The 12,186-nt window shown below is 42.2% G+C and overlaps 1 protein-coding gene across 2 annotated transcripts in view; it reads right to left on the reverse strand.

The window, feature by feature from the left end:
- Window positions 1-12,186, reverse strand: part of prrc2c (proline-rich coiled-coil 2C) — a 49,422-nt gene that overhangs the window by 27,757 nt on the left and 9,479 nt on the right. For both annotated transcript variants that reach the window (XM_061978247.2, XM_061978248.2), the window contains exons 2-5: window positions 4,507-4,674; window positions 4,216-4,390; window positions 693-802; window positions 457-579 (exon numbers count right to left, since the gene is read on the reverse strand). In XM_061978247.2, the coding sequence (XP_061834231.2) occupies window positions 457-579; window positions 693-802; window positions 4,216-4,390; window positions 4,507-4,621 (523 nt within the window). In that variant the 5' untranslated portion in view covers window positions 4,622-4,674. The remainder of the gene's footprint in view (window positions 1-456; window positions 580-692; window positions 803-4,215; window positions 4,391-4,506; window positions 4,675-12,186) is intronic.

The following is a 12,186-nucleotide window of genomic DNA, read 5'->3' on the forward strand; positions in this document are numbered from 1 at the left end:
CTCCCGTGTCGCTGGCTGTCGTGTCGTTTTCGTCGGTTTCGCTTGCATACGGTTCAAACCGATATGGCTCAATAGCTTCAGTTTCTTCTTCAATTTCGTTTTCGCTACCTGCTTTCCACACTACAACCATCCGTTTCAATACATGCGTAATCTGTTGAATCGCTTAAGCCGCTGAAATCCGAGTCTGAATCCGAGCTAATGTCGCTATAGCTTGCTGTTCTTTCCGCCATGTTTGTTTGTGTTGGCTTCACTATGTGACGTCACAGGAAAATGGACGGGTGTATATAACGATGGTTAAAATCGGGCACTTTGAAGCTTTTTTTAGGGATATTGCGTGATGGGTAAAATTTTGAAAAAAACTTTGAAAAATATAATACGCCACTGGGAACTGATTTTTAATGGTTTTAACCATTCTGAAATTGTGATAATGTTCCCCTTTAAAGATTGCAGCCATACTTTGAGGTCTGAGGCTGAGGCCTGGTCCATAAGGCTCCTCCTCTTGTCCGTCTTTCTCTCCATCGCCAGACGCCTGCAAGCTGGGGAATTCCTGGTGGAATTGGCTGCTCACACGAGGCGCTCCTGTCGACACAAACACATTGTCACCGGTGTAATAGTATGCACACTAAGACCATCTTAACTTTGCTTTGTAACAGAATAATCTGTGTTGTCCTGTGTAGCCTCTGAGTTCATACCGTCTATTTGTGTTTGCTTGCTGTTAGCCCAAGAACGGCTAGGCCCAGCTGGAATCTCTGGAGGCGGAAGCACTGCTGGTTTGATCTGTGGTGGGGGTGTCTCTTGTTGCCTATAGTACAAAACACCAATTAGTCACTACGTTTCCATGCACTAAATTAAGTCTGATTTCTCAAATAGTTTTTTTTTTTTGTATTTTCACATCTATATGTGAAGTCCAAGTGTCCATGCACTTTCTCCAAGTGCCTCCCGTACACTGGGGGGGGGTGCTAATTTTCATTTTAACGCGGTTAGCCATCTGCGGATCCTTACAACTTGTTTTAATGTAATATTGGCACAGATTACAAATGTTAGGTCTGTAATGGCAATGCTGATGTTAAATAGCAGACAGTATCAAGAAATTATCTTAGATTGTGCTACGATCATTAGACTTAGACTTCCTTTTTATTGTCATTCAAATTTGAACTTAACAGTACAGATAAGAATGACATTTCGTTGCATTAGCTCATGGTAGTGCAGGATAAAAAAGCAATAAGGTGCAGATATAAATAAATAGATTACTGTACAGATAAATATATTGCACTTTTGCATATGCATCCACGTTTATGGATGACGCTACTACCAAGAATGTATCGGAGCGGATGCCGGTCCGGAGCAAAGACAGACCGGCGGAAGAGTTTTCGGACGACGAATCATGGAAACAAAACTATTGAATGTCTCTGAGTTCATTCATAAGGCTCAGTCGATTGATGGAAGGAGTTTTAAATCCGAAGGAAAAGACTGTTCATGCCACGACCGATACTAGGGATGTCCCGATCCAGGTTTTTGCACTTTCGATCCGATACCGATATTGTTTTTGCACTTCCGATCCAATACCGATACCGATACTGACCGATAATGGCCTATCCGAGCATGTATTAAAGTTTAAAGTTATTTAGCCTACTTAGTTGTCAGAATCATGTTGAAAAGGGTTTTAGTACTCTTGATAACAACTAGCCAGCTGAATTAGGGGAGTTTGAATAATACACAATGGTTGGTAACAAGAAACTGACCTGTTTATTCAAGGATAAACACAAAATAGACAAAATTATACATGACAAACAGAAATGGCATCATTGAACTAGGGCTGGGCGATATGGCCTTTTTTTAATATTGCGATATTTTAAGGCCATATTGCGATACACAATATATATCTCGATATTTTGCCTTAGCCTTGAATGAACACTTGATGCATATAATCACAGCAGTATGATGATTCTATGTGTTTTGATTGATTGATTGAGACTTTTATTAGTAGGTTGCACAGTGAAGTACATATTCCGTACAATTGACCACTAAATGGTAACACCCGAATAAGTTTTTCAACTTGTTTAAGTCGGGGTCCACTTAAATTGATTCATGATACAGATATATACTGTCAGATATATACTATCATCATAATACAGTCATCACACAAGATAATCACATTGAATTATTTACATTATTTATAATCCAGGGTGTGGAGGGGGGCGCCTGATGTAAGTGTCAAAAAGACAGCCAAAAGAGTTTGATATGAGAATAAATCTAAAGTTAAAATATAGGGTAGAAATGCACCCATTTGTAGGAAATGTAGTCTTGATTTTCAAAATGTTCTTTCAAGGCTTGCATGTCTACATTAAAACATTCTTCTTCATACTGCATTAATAAATGCTACTTTTAAACTTTCATGCAGAGAAGGAAATCACAACTAAAAAAATCACTAATCTTTTCATACGGTGTTGATGTTGAAATTTTTTGCCTTGGCATTTTGATGGTGTGGACGTGTGGCACCGAATGGAGATAAGCGTCTCGACAGACGTCACAATATTTGAACAATGATGACGAAAACTGTTTTCTCTGTCGTGTCCGTGTGTCGAAAATTGTTATGCGCTTATTTTTTTTATTTGATTTTGTGCGTGGCATAGATTTGCCGTGCGCAGAGGACGCTTGAGCAGGCGCGCACCTTAGCGGCTGCGCTAGCATCACAGCTAACGTTAGCCATGCCGCTACCTCGCTCTCTGCTGGGAGAGGACATATACGTATGTGACGTGTGACGTGACAGTATGTGACGTGTGTAAGAAGGTGCGCTCGCTGTCTGTGAGAGGGAGACACAGAAAAGAGTGAGAAGAGCCTGTCGTGTAATGCCAGCAGCTAAAAGCAACTGCGTGAGAATTGTGGATGTGTTGAAGGTGTGCTGGAAAATGCGGAACGGAAATTACGGAGCAGCAGAAAAGTGGAATGTATTATTTAAATAGGTGCGTTGGAAAACACGGACCGGAGTTTTTTTTTTTAAACTGGATCTGGATCGGCATTTTCCCATGCCTTGCCGACACGCAATTTTTGGCAAATATCGGCAGCCGATCCGATCCAAATATCGGATCGGGACATCCCTAGTACAGATAAATATATTGCACTTTTGCATATGCATCCACGTTTATGGATGTAAATCCACGTTTATGGATGACGCTACTACCAAGAATGTATCGGAGCGGATGCCGGTCCGAAGCAAAGACAGACCGTCGGAAGAGTTTTTGGACGACGAATCATGGAAACAAAACTATTGAATGTCTCTGAGTTCATTCATAAGGCTCAGTCGATTGATGGAAGGAGTTTTAAATCCGAATTAAAAGACTGTTCATGCCACGACCGATACTGTTCCAGATGAAGTTTGCTAATGTTCTGGGCTAGCTTGCCAGTTGTGCAGAATACAGAGTTATTGCTAATCAGTTTGGAGTGCACAAATGCAGCGTGTAGAGGTTTATGTACGCTTTATCACTTGCCTTTAATATCGCGGCTTTATCATCTTTCATCTCACTCATATTTCGCTCGAGAGTCCGAATTAAGCCGGCATTTAACATTTCCTTAGATACCTTCTTAAAATTTGTTGCTATTTTTCTACCATCGGGTACAGAACTATCAAATTCCGGAGGGCCCGCCTCGGGAAAAGCCTTATCCCTGCAGCTATAGCCGCCCTAAACAGCAGGCCCGGCCGACCTGTCTGACAAGCCTGTAAATGTGTTGGTCATGTATGATGTCTTTTTGTTATTTTTGTTCGTGATGTGTAATGTCTATTGTTTAAATGTACGGCAGTGAAAATGAATTTCCCCAACGGGCACCAATAAATCTAAATCGATGCACTTCAAAATGTTCTGTTCTTTTCATATGTAAAACAAATAAAAAGTATCCTCTTCATGACAATTGTTGTTATTGAATGGTATCTGTTTCCGGGTTGTACTCCACATGTTGAGGCTGGCGCATGCGTGATACGGAGGGTCCTCTCAGGCCGCACACACACCCCTAGAGAGATCAGGTTTCCAATCGCAAAATCCAGATGTGTTAGTCCGACTTTTTAAAAACCGAACACAAGCGGATTAAGGCGTTTCCAGGGGCTTATTTAGAGTCAGACTATTTGAGAAATCTGACTTATTAGTGCATGGACACGCACTGAGTGTTGCCAATCACGTGAGTCTAAAACGTCCAAAGTCAAAAACAAGTGAGGAGCACTACCTTTCCTCTCCTCCCTCGTTTCGGGACGCCCAGCCGCTACCGTCTTTGGGGACAATGTTAACGTTTGGGTCGTTTCCCTTGTTCTCGGCTTTCAAGCTGGGCAGGTTGGCTGGAGGGGGCATACGCCTGCTGGACGCAACTTTTCCCAAACTCTGCAGTCCATGTCTGGCAGCGACTGTTGCGTAAAAAGAAGAACAAGGAAATGGTGAGTTAAGCATGTATCATCTTTGAAAGTCCCATCGTAATGCGTTGATGTCCTGTTTCAGAAAGAGAAAAACATGGTTCTTGTACCTGCAGTTTTTTGGGTCTCCAAAGATTTGCCCTTGTAGGTGTTGAAGAGGCTAAGGGTCGCATATTTTGTTTTGCCATCCTTTGCCTTGGTGCTTTGCCCTGACTTCTCGGACATTTCGCTGGACACTCATTGAGTCTGGTCCTTTGGCCTCGCCCCAGAACCAGCTCCTAAAAGTAAAAGAATAAGAACAACTGAGAATGGAGAAGACGAAAGAAACACGAAAAATGACAATGATTAAATAAAAACATGGCCACAGACAAAGCAGGCGTGCATTGTTGCACCGTAGTCACGGAGGCCATACATTATTAAGTAGGTGGCAGCAACAGCAGGGAAAAGAGAGTGCGAGTGTGTGTGCGTGTGTGTCTGCCATACAGTAGGTCCCATATACTACATACTATTTTTCAAACGGTCTTTACAAGTCCCAAAGGTGTAAGGTTGTAAATCTATCCTTCATGTCGGAATTTAGACCGTTTTAAGGGCTTTTAGTAAGCCCTACTGAGAACACAGTTTTGTGTGTGCGAGTTTGTGTAGCTTTAATGGATGAGTTGTGTTTCACCTGGACTGTCTCTCACAGTGTGTTTGTTTCACAGAAGTTATTGTGCACTTATCTACATTTTAGATGTACAGTCCAACTAGGCCTGAGCGATATATCGATTTTATTGATAAATTTGAGTGTTTTGTTGCAGACGATTAAAAATAAAATAAAAACTATACTTTTTGCCTCCATCAGCTTCCGTAGCCCTCGCCTGCCACCTTACTTCCTTGGCGGGGATTTAAAACAAACGAAACGCTTGTTCCAAAGAAAAGAAAAGTGTTACAGTACTTTGGTTTTGCAGCAAAAATGACTGCAAGGCGCAAAGTTTAAAAAAAGCAACAGCACAATCTTATTCCAGCATGTGAAACCGAAGCCTCCAGTCACGTGCGGGAAATGCAACTCAACGAGCCGAACAAGACCGCAACAACAATAAACCCCGCTTAAAATGCATCTTACTGCGGTACAATCTTCTACACCAGGTATGTATAATGATACCATGTATTAGAACAAAGCACAATGCACAACACAATCACGAAAGCAGTCGGTCTGCACACCGCCAAGATGTGTCAATGAAAAAGCCTGCCTTTATTCGCTTACTAAAACTATTATATTTTCAATGTTTTACTTGATTATTTATTTGCATACAATGTATAATACTACACTTATAAAAGCACAAATGTATATCTAGTCAAAAAAGAGCATTATTCAAATTAGAATTTGCTAAGAGTAAGATAAAGTGTATGCAGTGTCATTCCAGTTTTTGATCAAATAAATGAAAACGTGTTTTGAATTATCTCTGTCATTTGTATTCAATGGTTACTTTAATAAGTAGGGAAAAAAATCTGAAAATAATCAATCAATTTTTTGTGAAAATATAGGAGACTATTTTTAGGCCATATCGCCCAGGGCTAAGTGCAACTCTGATCTCATCCAATGTAGATGAGATCATTATATTGCCAAAAGTATTTGGCCACCTGCCTTGACTCACATATGAAGTGCCATCCCATTCCTAACCCATAGGGTTCAATATGATGTCGGTCCACCTTTTGCAGCTATTACAGCTTTAACTCTTCTGGGAAGGCTGTCCACAAGGTTGTGGAGTGTGTTTATAGAAATTTTCCACCATTCTTCCAAAAGCGCATTGGTGAGGTCACACACTGATGTTGGTCGAGAAGGCCTGGCTCTCAGTCTCCGTTCTAATTCATCCCAAAGGTGTTCTATCGGGTTCAGGTCAGGACTCTGTACAGGCCAGTCAAGTTCATTCACACCAGACTCTGTCATCCATGTCTTTATGGACCTTGCTTTGTGCACTGGTGCACAGTCATGTTGGAAGAGGAAGGGGCCCGCTCCAAACTGTTCCCACAAGGTTTGGAGCATGGAATTGTCCAAAATGTTTTGGTATCCTGGAGCATTCAAAGTTCCTTTTACTGGAACTAAGGGGCCAAGCCCAATCCTGAAAAGAAACCCCACACCATATTCCTCCTCCACCAAATTTCACACTCAGCACAACGCAGTCCGAAATGTAGCGTTCTCCTGGCAACCTCCAAACCCAGACTCGTCCATCAGATTGCCAGATGGAAAAGCGTGATTCATCACTCCATCACTGCTCTAGAGTCCAGTGGCAACGCTTTGCATTGGACTTGGTGATGTATGGCTTAAGATGCAGCTGCTCGGCCATGGAAACCCATTTCATGAAGCTCTCTGCGTACTGTACGTGGGCTAATTGGAAGGTTACATGAAGTTTGGAGCTCTGTAGCAACTGACTGTGCAGAAAGTCTTTGCACTATGCGCTTCAGCATCCGCTGACCCCTCTCTGTCAGTTTACGTGGCCTACCACTTGGTGGCTGAGTTGCTGTTGTTCCCAAACTCTTCTATTTTCTTATAATAAAGCCCACAGTTGACTTTGGAATATTTAGGAGCGAGGAAATTTCACGACTGGATTTGTTGCACAAGTGGCATCCTATGACAGTTCCACGCTGGAAATCACTGAGAGCGGCCCTTCTTTCACAAATGTTTGTAGAAACAGTCTCCATGCCTAAGTGCTTGATTTTATACACCTGTGGCCGGGCCAAGTGATTAGGACACCCGATTCTGATCATTTGGATGGCTGGCCAAATACTTTTGGCAATATAGTGTACATCACATACAACAAAGTAACATCAAGGAGTGGGAGACGGAGACAAAAGTTAGCAACACTCAGCATAGCTCTGTGCGCTACAGGGCTACCATTACACTCACATTTTACCTACAGACTAGGAAAGTGACGATAATCAGTGTTAATGATAACCACGGTAAAACTTAAAACGGTTAGTATTATCATTTTAAATTAAAATTATCGAAAAAACGTGTTTGGTAACTGCACTTTGAGAAACTCACGGACTGACTGGCCCCTGTTCCATCCATCCATCCATTTTCTACCGCTTATTCCCTTTGGGTTCGCTATATTAAATGCTAAAATGAAAACCAGAAATTTACTTCTTTCCCCGTTAAACAACATACCCCAACCTACACTCTTATAAACACATTGCTGTCTGAGCAACTATGCTTTTTAATTGTGTACATTAGACCTACAAACTGTTCTTAGTACAGAGGGATGGTTCTATATTCAGAGGAATACGAGAAAGAGGTGTTTTCACGGTGCATTCAAGGACCGCTGAACAGAGTAGGATACCACAACGCCCACCAGAAATGTGAAATATAGATTTTATTTGATACGCACCTTTTATTTAAATAAATCTCAAAGTGCTACAGTACAAAACAACTATTAAAACAATAAAAGCTCACTATCAGTGAACAAGAAACACAAAACATGCAACATTTGTGGTTTTCTAACAGTGTTTCTATTTACATAAGGTTTTAAAAAGAAAAATAACTGGGTCAAAAGATTTCAGTGCGTAGAGGTACTTTTTGAGCATGTTCAACAATATCGCGATAATAATGATGACCGTGGTAATTTTGGTCAAGACAACTGTGTTATGACATTTCCAGCTGTCATGTCTCTAGTTGACTGACAAATATTTAGAGGGAGGTCAGAAGTAGTATGTCCATGAAGGAGGAGATTTTTCCTTCATAACGCCAAGAAAAGCCGTAGCTTCTAAAGTGAGCTTTTGAGCACCGTTTTCTCAACAGCCGCACAAACAAATAAGGGAGATGATGGATATAGCTCACGTTTGGTACTCATTACACTGACGCTAGGGCATACTTGCCAACCTTGAGACCTCCGATTTCGGGAGGTGGGGGCGTGGTCGGGGGTGGGGCGGGGCGTGGTTGGGGGCGTGGTTAAGAGGGGAGGAGTATATTGACAGCTAGAATTCACCAAGTCAAGTATTTCATACATATATATATATATATTTTTTTTTTAATATACACATATATATATATATATATATATATATATATATATATCTCTACATCCTGAAAATATGCAAACAAACTGTGTTTAGATGATTGATACTTCAAACTTGCATAAATAAATATTAAGGAATGTAACATAACTTGGCTTCTGAGAGTTTCAAAATGTAATTAATAAAATGCTAAAGTTGTTGATAAACAAGCAATTATTTTAATAATTAAATATGGTCATTTTAAATGAATTATTATGATAATTTAAAATCAATTATTTCAAATATGTTTATTTTAATGTATAATTCTATGGCTGGATGTAATAAGGAGTCACGAAAAAATAAAAATAAAAATACAATTAATTTTGATGTTTTTAGCAAAATATAGTAAAAATGTATTTATTTTTTTTAATTTTTTTTATTCATAAATATATTTATTTTTAGGTAAGATAAACATAATAATACAATTTATCTCTAGTCTGGATGATTTAGTTCTTGTCACCCTGTTGTCCTCCCATCATGAAAAAAGGCTGTCCTCACTCAGGTCCGCGGCTTCCAGCTCCGGCTGAAAATCGGGAGATTTTCGGGAGAATATTTGTTCCGGGAGGTTTTCGGGAGAGGCGCTGAATTTCGGGAGTCTCCCGGAAAATTCGGGAGGGTTGGCAAGTATGCGCTAGGGTTACATAGCAATGCAGGGGCACTAATTTATTATTATTATTATTATTACACATGGCATCTTTAAGACGGTTATTAATTGAAAACAGCAAGAAAATAAAAATCTGCTGTCGGTCTTGTTAGGTCCGCTGACGTACTGCAAAATTAACAGGACTTTGTGTGACTTTTCAGGGATTGATAGAGCCAGTTTTAGCGGGATTAATGTGTTTTAAGCGCTCCCTGCTAGGTTTCGAATGGATGCAACAATGCTGGTGTGAATGCACTCAATACAGCCTTGGGGCAAATCCCACAGACACATTAGAACAACTAATTTCCTCTAACAGCATTGAGCTTATAAGTGTTCTGTTACATGCATTGTGAAGTTGTCTGCTTACCCCAGACTCGTAACTGTCTTGCCACATGACCTAAAATTCAGTTCATCTTGAGTTTATACTACTGAAGTTAGGTTATTTTTCTCCAAATCTGCACTATTCACGCTTTGCAAAACCCGCCGGATTAGAAAGAACGCTTTGACCTTTTTTAGTTGACTTGAATTCGAGTCAAATCTCTCTGGCTATCATTGTTAATTATTACAGCTTGTCGTGGGGTACATAGATGTATACAATATCAGAAAAGACTGAGCAAAAAAAAAAAAACAGAGTGAATGAAAAAGGTGGTGTGGTGGTACAAACAAAGCTACGCTAATACCTATCACTATCATTATTAGACAATCAAATGAATGATCAAGAGGCGAATAATGTTATTCCAGTCCATCCATCCATCCATCCATCCATCTTCTTCCGCTTATCCGAGGTCGGGTCGCGGGGGCAGCAGCCTAAGCAGGGAAGCCCAGACTTCCCTCTCCCCAGCCACTTCATCCAGCTCCTCCCGGGGGATCCCGAGGCGTTCCCAGGCCAGCCGGGAGACATAGTCTTCCCAACGTGTCCTGGGTCTTCCTCGTGGCCTCCTACCGGTTGGACGTGCCCTAAACACCTCCCTAGGGAGGCGTTCGGGTGGCATCCTGATCAGATGCCCGAACCACCTCATCTGGCTCCTCTCGATGTGGAGGAGCAGCGGCTTTACTTTGAGCTCCCCCCGGATGACAGAGCTTCTCACCCTATCTCTAAGGGAGAGCCCCGCCACCCGGCGGAGGAAACTCATTTCGGCCGCTTGTACCCGTGATCTTGTCCTTTCGGTCATAACCCAAAGCTCATGACCATAGGTGAGGGTGGGAACGTAGATCGACCGGTAAATTGAGAGCTTTGCCTTCCGGCTCAGCTCCTTCTTCACCACAACGGATCGATACAGCGTCCGCATTACTGAAGACGCCGCACCGATCCGCCTGTCGATCTCACGATCCACTCTTCCCTCACTCGTGAACAAGACTCCGAGGTACTTGAACTCCTCCACTTGGGGCAAGATCTCCTCCCCAACCCGGAGATGGCACTCCACCCTTTTCCGGGCGAGAACCATGGACTCGGAATTGGAGGTGCTGATTCTCATCCCAGTCGCTTCACACTCCACACATTCCAGTCCCGATTAAAATTGCGTTGACACTTGTGTTGTGGAAAAAATTCTAAATATTTTTCTGAAGAGATACTTGGTCACTTTAGTGCAGTCTGGTTTACATTCACACTTGTATTTTGGTCAGCAGACAAAATGATGCAATCAGTTCCCCACATGCATATCGCGCCTCGACTAGACGGCGTATGTGACGCGTACATTATCTAACACCTCCAAAACTACATGTCGTCTTCACATATAAAAGAGCACTGATGAAAGTTATGGATGCTGGCAGGCAAAGCATCACCACTCAGGGAAGCAAGAAGAGAGTGAGACGCTGGTATCGAGAGCTAAAGCCTCCTATGCACAAAAGATCCAGGGTCACTTCACCTCCTCAAAGCATGTGGAAAGGCATCAAGTGCATTACGGACTACAACACTCCGGGTGCACAATGCCACAATGTACTGGTTCTACTCCCGCTTTGATGACACCAGCAACAACATTGCCATTGCAAGACTCACATCACTGCCTGATTGGACAGGATATACTTTATCTTACATTGGGGGAAATGTGGTTGCTATGCGGATCTTGCATACTGTAAGAAAAGTAAAACGTAATAAACACTAAAAACTAAAACGGAATAATAAATTATACATTGTACACTAAACGGTTTAATTATATATACTGTAAATATAATAATAAATAACACTATCTTATCACCCACATTGCACACTGCCCGAAAGTTTTGCATGCCAAGAAAAAAAGCACAGTAATTACACAAGTGTGTTGTAAAGTCTGATGGCTGTGGGTAGAACTGGCCCGTGGTACCTCTCCTTCCTGCACTGTGGATCTAACAGTCTGTAGCTGAGGGAGCAACTCGGGGCCTCCACAGTGTCACGCAAGGAGTGAGGGATTAGACATTGTAATGTCATCATTCTGTCAGCCACCTCCTCAATGCAGTCTAGTGGGCAGCCTGGGACAGAGTCAGCGGTCTTAATCAGTTAGTTCATTAACTCTGTTCCTGTCTCTGACCGTGCTGCCCCCACCCGATGGCATAAAACACTGCCGTGTCATAAAAAGTGCGCAGTAGTGACCCGCACACAGTCTACTCAAGAGGTATAGGTGAATTTGCCCCTTAAATTGTGAGTCCAGCCCAGTTTATTGTTGAGGTGAACACAGGTATAAATGAGTCTCTATGCTTGAACCCTGGATGTTCACCGATGCGAGTGGTGGAGCTGACTGCCGGAAATCAATCACAAGATCTTTTATCCTGCGGGAGTTCCAGTGCAGGTGATTACGTGCACACCAATCCACGAAGCCTGAGATGACTTCTTGGTATTTCTGCTCGCTCTTCTCACCGTCGGTCCAGACAGCATCCCAGGGCGGGTACTGAGGGCCTGTGCTCACCAACTGACTGAGGCTTCAACAATCCTCTGTTCCAACCTACTTGAATATAGCGTCCATCATTCTTCTATTAGAGTTCCAAATTACTATCAGCCACTAGACCTTACTTCAAGAGTCATAAAGTGCTTGGAGAAGCTGGTTAGGGGCCAGATTTAGACCTCCATCTATGTCACTGTGGACCCTCACAAGTACACCGAGAGGAAGAACCGCTCCACTGATGACACCACCTCATCAATGGTCCC

The sequence above is a fragment of the Nerophis lumbriciformis genome, linkage group LG18 (assembly GCF_033978685.3).
Source record: "Nerophis lumbriciformis linkage group LG18, RoL_Nlum_v2.1, whole genome shotgun sequence".
NCBI classification, from domain to species: domain Eukaryota; kingdom Metazoa; phylum Chordata; class Actinopteri; order Syngnathiformes; family Syngnathidae; genus Nerophis; species Nerophis lumbriciformis.